The sequence below is a fragment of the Gambusia affinis genome, linkage group LG19 (assembly GCF_019740435.1).
Source record: "Gambusia affinis linkage group LG19, SWU_Gaff_1.0, whole genome shotgun sequence".
In the NCBI taxonomy this organism is placed as follows: domain Eukaryota; kingdom Metazoa; phylum Chordata; class Actinopteri; order Cyprinodontiformes; family Poeciliidae; genus Gambusia; species Gambusia affinis.
In genome coordinates, this window is record NC_057886.1 from 2227202 (window position 1) to 2243606 (window position 16405).

A 16405-nucleotide genomic window follows, 5' to 3' on the forward strand; every position below is an offset into this window, starting at 1 on the left:
GCCTACAAGGCCGTGTCTGATCAAAATAACTCTTTGACCATCAGATGCAAACCATTTGTTTCTCTACAGTTAGAGCAGAACGGAGGGCGTATGCAGGCACAGCCTTGAAACAGTAGGAGTGGCCCACCATTCAGGTTTTAAACAAACACATTTCTACTATGACATATGCATTTGGCATTTGCACATGGACTCATTGTCTCTCTCTCTCTCTCTTTCTCTCTCTCTCAAACACACATCTAAGCAGACATTCCAAAGAGACAACACTCACGTTCAACTTAAAACGATGCCCTGCCCTTCTGCTGCTCTGCATTTTTGACATATTATGCAGGTAACCAGGTAACCCCACCTTGGTTCTGTCAGTTTCTCCTGCAGAGGAGTATCTGTCCTTCAGTGAGAATGATCTTGTCACATTCAGAAACTAGTCACCCACGATGGAATGTTACTCTGCAGCGTGGTTCACTCCTGGAAGTATCCATCTGAACACCATGACGAATCCATTCGTTAACACAAGCGCTGTACTGACCATACCTCCAGGCATGTTGTTACCTTGAATGCATGTGTATTATTAATTAGCAGTACTGCAAAAGTTAGACAACACATCTTACTTGAGTAAAGGTGAAGCATACACATGCTTAAAATGGTAAGAAAAGAATATGATAAAACAGTAAATTATTTAGCAAAACAATTTAAAAAATTATTTGTAACACAAAACACAAAATCTTGGTGCGATTTCGAAAATTTGTCTGGCATTGGCTGCTTAACACACTGAAAGTGGCACATTAATTTAAAAGATGGGATGGCTAATGGAAATGATAGTAATAATGTGTCAAAAATCAATAGTTCTACCTTTAAAATACAGCATAGTTGTTGATATGTTCATCAGTGAATGCTAGCTTACTTTAGCATTGAAGCTCATTTTTAGCATCAGAACTCTGGGTTCCAATCGATGGGCAGACTTTGGCCGGCCCCGTTTAAATTTCTTCAGAAATTTTCTAGTTCCTTCTAAAATCCTGAGCCTTACATTATAATATTAACACCGCAGGAAGAAAAATATCTTTTCTAACAATGTTTTTGGGTATAAAGTTAATTATGTCCTCCAACTCAGTTGAGGACAAGTCCTGCTGGTGGTGACGGCCAAACGGCAGGGACTAAGTGATAACACCAAAACTGTGTTTCTAAGGGACGAATTGTTAATCAAAGGCTCATTATAACAGAATATGAGTCATTCATTCTGCCTGTCAGAAATGTCCTTTTCTGACTCAAATTTAATTTCTTCTCGAAGCCGTCATGATATTTGGAATTTGTCCTTATCTGTCGTGCTGCCCTTCAAGGGAACTTTAAAATCACTCACCTGACACCTTCCGCTGCTCGGTTCTAAGTATCGCACACCTCGAGAGCAGACAGTGCCTCCCTAAAGTATTGAACTTATTAATGTAACATTTTGTAACATTCCAACTGCAGTCTTCAATGGATTTTTATCACAGACCAACACAAAGAAGGAATAATGGCCCTTTACAGATCGCAGCAGCCTTCTTCCAGTCATTTGTAACTTAAAAATATTCCTTCCACTCTATAGTTTTGCATTACTTTGTGTTGGTTTGCTGCAATGAATTCCAATAGACCACAGAGGTTTGAGGCTGTAACATGACACAAAGTTAAAAAACTTTGAGGGGAAGAGAAGACATTTTCAAGGTTCGGTATCTTATTATACAAGGAAATTAAATACGATATTTTTTCAATTTAATGCCACTTAGTTAAAAATTAGCTATAAATAACACAAAATTAAAGAGCAGCACAAGCCTGATTCCTGTACTTAATCTTCATACGAGGATCCAATGACTCTGCATGGAATTCAAAACAGATTCAAGGTCAAAGTTTTCCCTGTACTTACCCATAAAACATAAACAAGAAAATTAGTTTTCCTTGGATTGCTTGTAAATATTACTGTTCCGTGTGCTATTAATGCTCCTGTGAGTGTGTGTGTGTTTGCGTGCACGTGTATACACTACATATGAGGACCACTCTCACTGCTTTTACCCACAAAGGGAGATCATCTGTAGAAAGCAAGGACTTTGCTGGTTCTCCCTTTTTTCATTTCTACTGAGCTCTACTAGATTGGTTCAGAGGTGTGGCGTGAACGAAGTTGTGAAAATGTCAGGGTTTGGCATAAATCCAGTCACTAAAATGAATGGAAGTCAGTTCTCAGATTGGGGTTAGTACAAGGATGTGTGTGTGTGTGCGTGTGCGCGCACTTTTATCAACAGCTAACACTAAAGCTCCCAAACCCCTGCAAAGCCCCTCTTGACAGAAAACTGCTGCTCTGTCTGTTGGCTCTGTTAAGCCATGCAGAGCTGTCTCCGGTCACATCCTGATGTGACGGTTCTTGCTGTTTCCCAAGTTTCACACTTGGTTTCAGATTTTTTGAAAAATCTCCTTTCTCCAGTAAATTATCAGTAAAATTATTGGGACGCTTTCTGAATCTGTCCAGTGGAGGGAGCTATAGTGCCATCTGCTTCTGTGTCTGTGCTCACTACAACAGGATTGAAGTCAATTAATTGAAACGCACTGAGACTGAAGGTGGACAACATGGTCTAACCTGGAAAAGAACACGTTTATTTGATTAACTCTGTTGTCTTTCCAAATTATAATCAATTTAGCTCTGATGATTAGTATAGACACAAGAATTTTACAGTTGGCAAACTGTGCTCATAAAACATAAGATTTCTTCTGCACTTTTGAAATACTACTTATCTTACAGTGCTTACAACTTAACAAAAAAATGTGCAGGTAGGGAATTTTTCAGAAAAATGAAAACAAGAAAAAAAACGCTCATCTTTTAACACCAAATTAAGTAACGTCATTTATAAAAGATAAGCTCTTTTGAAATACTGTTTTTCTGCTTAGACACACAAAAAATACATTTGGTAAATGTTGCAAAAGAAAAATTAGATATTTATTTTGTGGCAATTTATTACCAGGAAACTTACTTATCGCTTAGCAACAGATTAACAACCAATATTGTTATTGTTCAAAAACATAACATTTCTTCTGCTCTTTGTAAATACTGCTTATCTTACACGACTTAACAAGTATTGTGGGTAAATATATTATAAACCACACATTCAACACAAAATTTTAAATCTGATTTATACTTTGCTGCAGTTTGTTACCAGAAAAAAACTTTCAACTTTTAACATCAAATTAATAACAAGTAATATTGTTGTTTATAAAACATAATCTCTTTTAAAATACTGTTTATCTGTGAGACAGAAGAATGTACAATTGGTAAATGTGGCAAAAAAAAAAAAAAAAAGAAGATGTTTACATCATGGCGCTTTACCAGGGAACACTCTCATCGCTTAGCAACAGATTAACAACCAATATTGTTATTGTACAAAAAACACAAAATTTCTTCTGCTCTTTTGAAATATTATTTATTTCACATTACTTAATCCTTATCAAGAATTGTGGGAAAATATATTATAAACCACACATTCAATACAAAATTTTTAAGCTGATTTTTTCTTTGCTGCAGTTTGTTAACAGAAAAAAACTTTCATCTTTTAACACCAAAAAAATAACAAGTAATATTGTTGTTTATAAAACATAGTCTCTTTTTAAACAATGTTTATTTGCTTAGAGACAAGAAATGTACAATTGGTAAATGTTGCAAAATTTAAAATCAGATGTTTACATCATGTCACTTTACCAGGGAACACTCTCATCGCTTAGCAACAGATTAACAACCAATATTGTTATTGTTCAAAAACATAACATTTCTTCTGCTCTTTGTAAATACTGCTTATCTTACACGACTTAACAAGTATTTTGGGAAAATATAATATAAACCACACATTCAATACAAAATTTTAAATCTGATTTAAACTTTGCTGCAGTTTGTTACCAGAAAAAACTTTCAACTTTTAACACCAAATTAATAACAAGTAATATTGTTGTTTATAAAACATAATCTCTTTTAAAATACTGTTTATCTGCTTAGAGACAAGAAATGTACAGTTGGTAAATGTTGCAAAAAAAAAAAAAAAAAGATGTTTACATCATGGCACTTTACCGGGGAACACTCTGATCGCTTAGCAACAGATTAACAACCAAAATTGTTAATGTTCAAAAAACACAAAATTTCTTCTGCTCTTTTGAAATATTATTTATTTCACATTACTTATGACTTAGCAAGTATTGTTGGTAAATACAACATAAACCACATATTCAATACAAATTTTTAAATCTGATTTATACTTTGCTGCAGTTTGTTACCAGAAAAAAAACTTTCATCTTTTGAGACCAAATTAATAGCAAGTAATGTTGTTGTTTATAAAACATAATCTCTTTTTAAACAATGTTTATTTGCTTAGAGAGAAAACATGTACAATTGGTAAATGTTGCAAAATAAAAAAAAAAGAGATGTTTACATCATGTCACTTTACCAGGGAACACTCTCATCGCTTAGCAACAGATTAACAACCAATATTGTTATTGTTCAAAAGCATAACATTTCTTCTGCTCTTTTGAAATATTATTTATTTCACATTACTTATGACTTAGCAAGTATTGTGGGAAAAGATATTATAAACCACACATTCAATACAAAATTTTAAATCTGATTTATACTTTGCTGCAGTTTGTTACCAGAAAAAAAACTTTCATCTTTTGACACCAAATTAATAACAAGTAATATTGTTGTTTATAAAACATAATCTCTTTTAAAATACTGTTTATTTGCTTGGAGATAAGAAATGTACAATTGGTAAATGTTGCAAAATTAAAAATCAGATGTTTACATCATGGCACTTTACCAGGGAACACTCTCATTGCTTAGCAACAGATTAACAACCAATATTGTTATTGTTCAAAAAACACAAGATTTCTCCTGCTCTTTGTAAATACTGCTTATCTTACACAACTTAACAAGTATTGTGGATAAATACAATATAAACCACACATTCAATACAAAATTTTAAATCTGATTTAAACTTTGCTGCAGTTTGTTACCAGAAAAAAACTTTCATCTTTTAACACCAAATTAGTAACAAGTAATATTGTTGTTTATAAAACATAATCTCTTTTTAAACAATGTTTATTTGCTTAGAGAGAAAAAATTTACAATTGGTAAATGTTGCAAAATAAAAATAAAAAAGATGTTTACATCATGTCACTTTACCAGGGAACACTCTCATCGCTTAGCAACAGATTAACAACCAATGTTATTCTTCACAAGCATAACATTTCTTCTGCTCTTTTTAAATACTGCTTATCTTACACTTTAAATAGAGTAATATAACTAAAGTCTTTACAATCAAATTGAAGTGGCAGTGTTTACCAACTGTTCATTTTATGTGTCTAAACAGATCAACAGTATTTCAATCTGGGGCGACTCATTCAGAGAAAGACAGCAATTAAAAAGGTTTAGTGAATAAATGACATTTAAACATGAATACATGACATACATAAGTTCTTTGGTGCCCGAGCCCTGGCTGAGGATATCGAGCTGTGAATTGCAATAATCTTGGATGAGCATTCCCGATGCTGGTTAGAAATGTCTTCCCCCGGGGCCCAACACTGGTGGTGAAGGTCGGTGAAGGATGCGAGCCTGAAGAGGCGGGAGAATGGAGGTGGAGAAAGGGCGGAGGTGGGTTGAGTGCAGCTGGAAAGCGGAAGATGCCATGGATGGAGGTCCTTATAAAAAAAATGTTAAAATGGAGTAAAAATGAATGTGCCTCACTTACACACTTTAGTAGGACAATTTCACACTGATTTTGAGTCATTGAACACCATGGCTGAATTGTGAATATATTTTATGTAATTGTTTACAACCGTTTTTGACATGGTTTTTAATGACTTAGTCACACGTGATTTCAATTTAATTTCTTGTTTAAATAAAAATACCCCAATTGTAAACTTGTGTTTTTTTTTTTTGTTTTTTTTTTTTTTTACATTAGTGTAATATAGACTAAGCTTGCGAGGTCCATCAGAACCAGAACTGTGGTTCTTCTACAGTCTGTATTTATGTGGATGTCATTGAACATTTTGACAAGGGCAGTCTCACTGTGGTGAGCGTGGAAACTGGACTGAAAAACATCAAGGAGGTTGGTCATTAAGAAGGACTTCAACTGTTGAAACACAGCTTTGTCAGTATTTTTGATGGTGATTTAAGGGATGGAGATTGGCCAGTAATTCTGCTTTAGTGAATTGTCCAGATTGTTCTCCCAATCCATGGAAACTGCCCCAGATGTTAAAGCAATATGACAGAGTTTCTGACAATATTTTCACCTTACCTGGCCCAAGTATTATTGGTCTTATGTGGTGGCATTCCAACTATGAAACCAAATGTGTTGCCGAAGTGGTTCTGTGTTGCTCTTTATCCTGCCAAAACCACTTTAGTGTCATTGGCAACAGTAGTTTTTCAGAAAATTTATTGTAATCTTTGCAATATTCTTTTAGCCGCTATTTTCAGGGGGTAAAAGGGTTAGGAGCATGTCACAATTCCACTGATAAGCTGGGAATATGTCAAAAAGATTTGCACAGGACATATAAACCTCCATGCTTTCAAAAAGAAAATGTCTTTTAGATAAGTTCTATCAACCTGAGCTGCTCTTAATGTTGTGGAATAGTGTAGACGTTTGAGCTAACACTGTCTGTCCAAATTTCAGTTTACACATGCGGGCTGATTAGTCTGTGCCCTTGACAACCTGTCCAGATGCTTCCAGATGGCATCTCCGTAATGCTACAGGCGGCTCCGGAACACAGACGATTTGGCAGCACTTCCAGGATCTGTCCGAACAGAACGGGTGCATTACTGTGGAAGAGTTTCTGGTTATTTTAGGATGTGCAGAAACTCATACATCCCAGCTATCAGCCCAAGACAGAAAAAAAAATTGGGTTTTCTAATTCTGTTGTCATTTTTAGTTAAGTAAGAGAAAATGAGCTGCCACGACAATACTGGGCTAAAATACATAAACATAGTAGAGCCTGCTGAGTGAAAATGTATTGAAATGATGCAGATTCATGAGCCATAATCATGTAACAAGCACATGTTACATGATGATTTAATTTACAGCACACTGATTATGCTGATTATGATTATGATACTGATCATATTCTTACAGCATACTAACAATACTTTATGTACATTAAAACAAACGGTTACAGTGACTTTTTGTCATCTGTATTTATCATACAGACCATTTTAAATCCATGTAGTTGGTAGCACCAAGAAATAGAATGAACACACTAAATGCCAGGTCTTGATTGTCAACACACTTTATCCAACTTAAGAGTCATTATACCTGACCTGTTTCTGATCCGACCATGTTTTCTTTTTCAGTGAGAATGAGTGATAAAACATAGTGTATAATTTAGATGCATTTCATGTAGTTCGATTCACAGACACGTCACATCAGTGATATCAAAGTTGGATAAGACGCGACACGGTCATTCAGACTGAAGACGTTCTGAAGACAATTGGATTCATATCCGATCTAGTCAGGGGCGAAAAGATCGTAATTAGGCTGCTCAGACTGTTGTGAAGAAAAAAATCAGATGTAGGTCACATTTGCTTGATGTGTGAACGTAGCCTATGAATATGTGGCAAGACTTGAAAAGTAATATTTCCGGACAATGATCCAACCTGACTGAGCATGAGTTGTTCTGCAAAGATCAAGCAAAATCTTTGTAGATTCATTTAGCTGGTGGAGTTTGTGGTTGTAATGTCAACTGACAAGAAAGTTTTTCCTTCTGATGAGGTTTAGTTTGCTAAAGTGTCATTTAACAACATATCTGTTTAGTGTGGTACCTATGGGATACAATCTGCATCTTTGACCCAAAAGAAAGGGATAAATACACAAAAAAAATTATAAAAAGTGTAATTCAGAAGTTTGTGAGGGTTCCAGCCACTCAGAGAAGGCAGCATTTGGTCTCCTTTTTTTTTTTTTAGGAAGGTCGGACTGTTTCTGTTTTCCCAGACTGGACAGTGATAGCAGCATGATGCGCGTGTCTCTACAGACCGAGCTGGGTTCCGCTTGCTGCGTGCACATTACTGAGAGCTGTCAGAACTGTCGAGCTGAGGTCAGTCAGCAGGAAGAAGCCACACGTGTGGGCCCTGTCCACGTTACCAAACAGAGCAGTGGTCGTCGCATTGATTTGAAGGGGAATGAGTGCTGACACATCCTGTCCGCGCCGAGAGACACGCGGCTCCCGCTCTGCCTCAAAGCGCGAGGCCAGTTGAGAAGCGCGCGGACTGATGCGTCTCCAGGGCCGCGGCGCTTCATTTCCGCTCTGAGACCTGCCCTGTAGCAGCCGCCGCAGCATCTGGACCCCAGCTGGACATGTCTCTGCTGAAACAGCGGGGGAGAGAGCTCGAGCGCTTCGACGGACTGTCGCTCATCTACTGGTACGTGAGAACAAGTAGTCGCGTTCGCTCTCAGTTAGTATTAAAATCTGACAATATTGATAGTTTTTTTATTGATGTATTTAACAGTTTTAAATCAGTTTTAAATGTGTAATTCATTCAGGGTTTGATAATTCTAAGTATGTTAGATTTGTGTCTGGAGCTCCTTAAAAACTATAACCCCCCACCCCCCCCCCCCACACACACACACACACACACGTCATAATGAAGTGTTCACAAGCTGTGAATCAGATGCAAACTTCAGATTCAGCAGAGGATGTAATTCTGAATTTGAGAGCTTTGTACACAAAATAATCTGCTAGATTATGTTTGAAGAAGAAAACGAAGATAAAAATATATGCATTTCAGCTTCAGTCTTACTATAACTTCGAATGACAAAGGTAAAAGTAACAGTATTATGACTTTTATTTACTGATACTGGATTTCGGGTTTCTTGGTAAACTTATCTACCATTTTTTTGATATTTACTTATTCTATTGTCTTTTACTAATTACTCTGAAAAGCTGAAAGGAAATGAATTAGGATATCTTGGTTTATTCATCCATCCAAACGAATTCAATTTGTAGATGACAAGTTTTATAGAGCGAAAATGATTAATTTTGATGTGTTTAATTGGATCTTTTCCAGGGTTTGACCTGTCAAATATGATCTACGGCTGCTTAATAGATGCACCATTAGCTAAAAAATAAATATAATTAGGATCAACAACAGACTTTGCATGTCAGTTGAGGTAAACAGAAATAAAGATGAAGCTCAAATTTTTTAATTCAGCAGCATTTTCAATTTACAATCGAAAATGGGACCAGTGGATATGTTAGACTGATGAAAACCAACTTGAGGCTTGTTACATCTGAAGGCCACATCACATTTCATGCAATCAGACGAGAGACATTCCCAAATAAAGTCAGTTAAATCAAATCAAATGTGATTGACGGTGGAGGTAGGGCAGTTTGGAGAGCTCGCTTTGTGCTTGTGTTTTGTCCCGCGGGGCGTCCGTCAGCTGAATGTAGGTGCTGAGTGGACAGTTGAAGCTGGGTCAGCCAGGGGTGCTTAAAGGCGAGCTGGAGGGACGGGGCAACATTGCTGAGCGACCCCCGTCCCTGTGCGACTCCCCGTCATCTTCCAGCGTTCTCTCCGTAACGCTAGCAGAAGCCGACGCTAACGCCACACTCATGATTCTCTCCTCCAAGAAGTTACCCGAGCTCTGGGACTACTTTCTGATTTATGTCACAGGCGCCCTAGAGTTTAATCCTGATTGCAAAGACATAGACCTGGGACTGTTTCCTCTGAGGATGAATCCCACCATAAAACCATGGTAGGTGTGATCAGAGAAAAAGTCATCTTCAAGCTGTTGTTGTGATGGGTGTTCCTGCTTGACTGTGTCTATGTTAAGTCTGATCTTAGATGATTTCTAGCATGGTATGATAATGTGAGCTATCAGCAATGATGTCATGAAGAGGAGTTGTGTATTTCAGGTGAGTGTGCATGGTTTTCAGAATTGAAAAGTGACTCGCTTTGTGAGGAGGGTCATGGAAGAGACTAATCAAATAATTGGTAGAAGGGGAAATTATTATGTCATATGCTGTTGACATGCAACATACAATATGTTGTATTTCTATGTGTGCAATATTCCAGACTCGTTTCATCCCATTTCAGTAGATCCTTACAGGCCCTGTTTTCACATGGTGAAAATGTTTTGCTGTGTTTGTACTGTACGTTTACACAAAACTAGCGAATGTTTTCTCTGACAATGGCACAATTTGAGAACAGATTACAAGACGTATGTGTAAATAGTAAGCACCTTGTCTGATTTGTTTTCTATAAGCAGTATTAGTTCACATGGCTTTTTAGCTTCAATATATTAAGAAAGCAATAAAATTTAGTTGTGATTGAAATTGTGATAGAAACCTATCACAAGGCTTTTGTAATGTGCAAATTCTTGTCAACATAAATTGAACCTTTTCCACTGATCATCCTGAAGATTGCTTTCCTCTCAGCTTGTATAGAGTCCAGTTGTATTAAGTTCAGTTGATTGGACTTGATTTGGAAAGGCACACCCCTGTCTATATTAGGTCCAACAACTGACAGTGAAGGTCAGAGGTCAAACACTAAGCATAAAATCTAAGGAATTATTTGTAGAGCTCAGACACAGGATTGTCTTGAGGAACTAATCTGTTGAAGGGCCCAACGTGATCGTGAACCAAATCTGCGTTACTGGTTCTTTTTCAGAGAGGAAAAAAATCACTGAAGGACTCAAACCCTCTTCATGTCTATGTTGGAATCGGGTGAATAGCATTTTCATATTTAAAAAATGAACGGCAATAATTGTGTGACTCAGAACCCCAACACACAGATTTATGCTTGAATAATGCAACAAAAAAGAGGACTTATTCATCATGAGAAATTCATCTTTAATTTTTGACAACATTGTTCAAGCCACAGTAAAATTTCACAAGTTAGTTATTTGGACTTTTTTAAATAGTTTTTCAGTTCTGTCCTTGGGTTCATCTTGACTATGAATTTGACCGTAGGCTGTGACAGTGGTGGCAGGTGGGACTTGATGTATGTTGACACGTTATTTACTTGAATCCTGTCCTGTGTAATTTAGGCCCCTGGTGGCAACTAACATCACTTTAGTCCTGCTGTGACAGAGGAAAGCAACATGCTCTCATTAAGTCACCTGGTCTTAGTATCTTACACCTCTTTGACTGGGACTCACTATTTATTTGTGTTTTATTTAAGCAGGAACATGTTCGAAATGCAGGAGATGCACATCACCCTCAGTCTGCAGAGGGAAAATCAGTTCATCAGAAAAACAGGCAACAATCCTGGTTGCCACTACAGCTGCTTGGTATGCAGTCCAGCTGAACGCTTTGCCTGGGACTGAGATAGCCCCCCCCCCCTTCCACAGCATTCTGTAATCAGAAGAAAACTATTAACCATTTTAAAACATGACAAGGGTCTGAAATTTACATTGTTGATTGGAGATAGGTAGTGAGAAGCACAGAAATTCGGGATTAAATCTCAAAACTTCTGGTTTTTTTATGCCTTGCAAATTTTCAGTTTTGTCAGAAATTGTCTTGTTTGTTCTAGAATTCTTTTGGTACAAATTGACTCCTTTTTCTTTCTAAAATGACGCTAATACGCCATCGTAAAAATTCACTTTGGATATTATGCATCGGAGGTGGGACCAAGTCAGTATTTTCAAATTGCGCCTCTGTATTTGCAGTAAAACTTCGCTGCAAGACTAGTCATACTTTAAACTATAATTTTCCAGAATTTCCAGAAACTCACTTTCCTGAGTTCTGGATCAGAAACCCACTTTCTGATAAAGACCTCTGCTCACTGCCAACCTGGGAAAGCAGCAGAGGAAGTCAGGCTTTCCTCTGCCTGGCTTTTCTGGGCAGAATAAAGCCATAACAAGAAGGTGGCTCAACCCTGAACTTCCCACCCATACCCAGAGGATGGATGCAGAAAATATTTTTGATGGAAAGAATTACCTTTATTCTAATACTGAAAAACTTTGAATAAAAAAAAAAAAAAATAATTAAGCAAGTGGATAACATATAGCATTTGTAAACATTTTGTATCCATGTTTTTGAGAACAATACATAAACATGTACAAGATTCTTATGGATTGGTCTCTACTGCCACCTGGCTTGGCAGTCCCCCAAAAATATTAAAAGGTTTGGCACCATGTCCCCCACATCTTCAGCAAGTGTCCCCATTTCCCCGATATCTGCCACTAATACCAGGTACCTTACTACAGGAGAATACATTAACAAATACTTAGCACATAGATTACAATTGTAGCAAATGAATTCCTTAAAAAAAAAAAAACCTTAAGAAGAAGAATTTTGGTTAAGATGCACCAGAATTCATTCTCACTAGACATTCAAAATTTAATATTAAAAACTACAATTCCAGTGATTCTCCATAACATGCACTCACATTTTCTAAGTCCAAGTACCCCTGGAGCAGTCAGGCCTTCAAAAAGCTAAAGGAGCTCAAGAAACTGTTCACCTCTGCACCTGTCCTCTAGTCACCAGATCCTTCTTGTTGCTTCATCATGGAAGTTGACACTTCTGTCTCTGGTGTCTATGGCATCCTAAATCTAAAGGTAGTAACAAGATTCACCCCTATGACTTTTCTAAAAGCTTGTTTATGGCTGAACAGAACTTTGACATGGGAAATTGGTTACACTTGTTGGTCAAACTGGCTAAGTATGGACTGACAACAAAAAGCAAGTCAAGTTACTTGTATAGCAAACTCCAACAACTAGGCAGTTTAAATTACTTAGTGCAAAGAACATCTAATATTTTCACTCTGTCAAGAGATTAAATCCCAGGCGGGTCAGGTGGGCATTATTATCTCTCTCCTACAGACCCAGGACTAAAAACACTAAATATGACACCCCCTCCAGAAGTCACGCTAGACCTGAAGAGGCCCAGGCAAAAGAGGATTTCATCCTATCTCAGTCAGCTTGACTGGCAGTTACCAATCTCAAATTGGAAAGCTGGATTAAGGAGGCCTGCTAACAGCACCCCATTCCAGGACTGTGCCGACAATATCCTCTATGTCTCGAAGCACCTAGTAACAGAAATACTCACCTGTTATCACAGTTCATGTCATTCATGAGTGATCAATACTCTATCAATTGTCCAGGCCCATTTCTGGTGGAAGATTCTTCACTGAGACACCAAGAAATTCATCTCACCATGATGCATATGCTGTCAAGCTAAATGCTCTGAATGACCATAGACTTACCCCTGTGACCATCCCATGCAGCCCTTGGTCTTACGTATCTATGGATTTCCTCACTGATCTACCCTTTTTCAATAGCTACACTCTGTTATTCAACATTGTTGACTGTTTCTAAAAGATGACTCATTTGGAGATGAGTCACCTGGCCTTAGCATTGGAGAGTTACTTTCTCAAGAGATTTCTTCTCATTGTATCTGACAGGGGCTCACAGTTCATCTCCCATTTCTGGAGGGAGTTCTGCAAACTTCTTGGATCCAAGTGAGTCTCTCCTCTGGATTTTATCCACAAGCTGATGGGCCGACCAAACAACTCAACAAGGAGGTTGAGACCAATCTGATTTGTAAACAGGACCCCACTAAATAGTTACAGAACTTACTCAGTTCTCTTCCCACCATTGCCACAAGTCAGCCGCAAATTCTTCATAATTTATCGGAATCATTCCTCAGTTTTCTCCTTTTAAGAAGGATCAGCGAAAGTACCATCTATCCCCACAGCTGCACTGAGATGCCAGAGGATATGGCAATGAGCCCATATGGCTTTAAGACTTCTGCTGTCTGTTCTGGAGTTTCCACCAGCACCAGCAAAACAGGAAGGACAGAGAGTATGGTTGTCTAGAAAGGATCTTCCTCCTCATGTTAACTCCCGCAAGCTGGCCCCCTCTCTTCATTGGTCCTTTTCCCATCTCCAAGGCGGTTAATCTTGGATCAGTTTGCCTATCTCTTCCTATGACTCTGGAGATGTGTCCCACCTTCTATTTGTCCCTGATCAAACCTGTTTCCACGACATGTCTTATGCAGTTCTCCAGATATCCTCCACCTGCCCAGTACATCACCAGCAGCGTTTTCTACTCTTATCAGGCGCCTCCTCCAGTCCAGAAGATGCAGTATTCTTGGGTTCCTGCTCAGCACATCATGGACAAATCTCTGATTTTTCAGTTTCATCGTAACTATCCTCATCAACTGGGCTGTTACAGGGAGAGTCAGAGCAAACTCTATCTGCTGAGGAGGCTGAGGTCTTTTGGAGTGTAAGTGGCGCTACTGAAGAACTTCTTTGACTCTTTCATAGACCCCAGATTGCTTGGATGATGGAAGACCTCTTTCTATTTTATTTGGGTACTCCTGCTCTAGCTTGTTACCCAGGTCTCCCACTGCCTCTACTTTCATAGATACAATTAGTCTCAATGTCAGAAGCTGCTTTCATCATGTCCTCTCTACAGGGGTGTGGTATTTAAATAAAGAATTAAGAGCATTTCTTTATTTTTGTCTCTCCTACACTTACTGTACTGTTTAGACATCAAAACCTCAAACCTAAAAATAATCCCTGCTTTTCTCAACCCTTAATGGCTCACATGTTTTTATTTTAATTTGAGCTCTTCCCTTTGTCAGTGTTTTCTCCCCCTGCACTAGTCTTCATTTATTTATTTGAGGACACTTGACAGGACAATCGGAATGTGGCCCATCCTTTCTTGTCAGAAAAAGTCAATATGCAGTAATGACATTCCAGTTGCCCCATTATCGCCCACTCTCTTCTCCATTCCCTCTGGTGACTATCGATTTGTGAAGAAGGACTTCACAAATCGATAATCTGAATCTCTACTGATTTTCTCTTCACAGAAGATGTGGATTGTGAGTCATATTGCTGACTGGTTTTCTCTCAAGGGAAGAATTCTTGTTGCTGATGTTTTATTTGTCCTCCTTACTACTCTTGATATTTCCTTGCAGAGCTGACTGCTGTGTTTGGTCTCAGAGGCATCATACTCTTATTTGTTTATTAATCTTAAATTAGCACTTGTAATTCAGGTTCAAAGTTATTCTGCTCTTTGGACTCAAAAAAAATTAATGTAATCTTGTTTGAGTTGCACATAAAAAAAAAAGAAACTTGACAGCCAGGTCCTGATGAACAAAATGCTGGATAGTGAGCAAAGCGTTTTCCTCTAGAGGTCAGCCTTGCAGCGGAAAAAAACTCAGACGCGGATCAGCAGTTTTTTTCTTCTTCTTACTCTTTGTATTGTGCTGGATTCTGCAAAACATGCATGAAAGAACCAGATTTAAAACTTTGTGTGTGTTGCCACACGCGTCCATGTGTGTCACTTTATGATTGGGTCTGAGCCTGTTTGATTTCTCCGCGTGGACTGGGTAATCCTGTAATCTGATAATGACACACTGTGCAGATTTAGTGATTAAAGTTGGGAGGCAAATGGTTGTTGCTATGGCTTCCAAATAAAGGAAGATGTGAGTAAATCTGTGTGTGTATGAGGACAATGTGTTTGCAGTTTTAGAGAAACGAGGGATGTGAAATGTGTGTGATTTATCGGACAGATATTTTTAAAACAAAGAGATAATTAGAAAATGTTTACATCTTGTATTATAGATTATAGCACACAGTGCATTAGCAGTTAGAGCACTTCTTTGCAGGATTTGGTGCAATGTTTGTATTGTAATAATGATGCAATTATTTATCTCTTTAGGCTAACGGTTGCTGATGTAAGTGTTGGAAATAAACTAATCTGTCATATCTTTACATGTTGCAATCGAACAAGTCATTTTGTTAGAGGTAGAGATATGGACAAGCCATCAGCTGCCCCACTGCTATCTGGGTACTTGTACATATTGTGGACTAAAGAGTCTTTCTAAAAAAAAATACTTTGGCACATTGTTTTAAAGATTTATCGTACATACACACGGGTTTCAGTTTCCATCTGCATGAACCCACAAATCTCCCCCTTATTCTTGTTTTAAACATTTCATTTTTTTCATTTTCATTTATAGAATTTATGAATACATTAATTTGTGAACATGCTTAGCAGTCATTCTGTACACACACAGTTCAAACAGAAAGGTCTTGGTAACGGTATTCATGGTTTCAAAAATAGCACAGTTCTTGCAGGCTTTTAAAACCAGATTTCAGTCTTTTTTTTTCTCTCTCATCCTCAGAGTATATTTCATTTTAAAGCCAAGGATTTCCACAACAATATGATTTGAAAACATCCCTTCGAATATTGTAGAGGAATATCTTGCCGTCTAAAGATGAGAAGAAGGAAAACTATTGTGCAGCTGAGGTGCCCTGGAGAAAATTAGCTGAAGAAAAATATAGTCCAATTTAAGCAGTCACGTTGCAAATATATGCCAATAACCTTCAGCCTTCTGCATTTTGATTCAGGTTCAAAGCAGCCTGGGGTTTTTGAAAGCATCCTGCAAATATGCTTTGAAGAGCTGC

At 37.8% G+C, this 16405-nt stretch overlaps 1 protein-coding gene across 6 annotated transcripts in view; it reads left to right on the plus strand.

Annotated features, from left to right (window-relative positions):
- The first annotated feature begins 263 nt into the window (after window positions 1-263).
- The window catches only part of si:dkeyp-72e1.9 (syntaxin-binding protein 4), a 64458-nt gene continuing 48316 nt past the window's right edge, over window positions 264-16405 (plus strand). For 3 of the 6 annotated variants that reach the window (XM_044099159.1, XM_044099147.1, XM_044099148.1), the window contains exon 1: window positions 8052-8407. In XM_044099159.1, coding sequence (XP_043955094.1) covers window positions 8343-8407 — 65 coding nt within the window. In that variant the 5' untranslated portion in view covers window positions 8052-8342. Of the gene's footprint in view, window positions 337-8051; window positions 8408-9707; window positions 9741-16405 lie in introns of those variants that run through there. The other 3 variants (XM_044099153.1, XM_044099156.1, XM_044099152.1) reach the window with 3 other exon arrangements.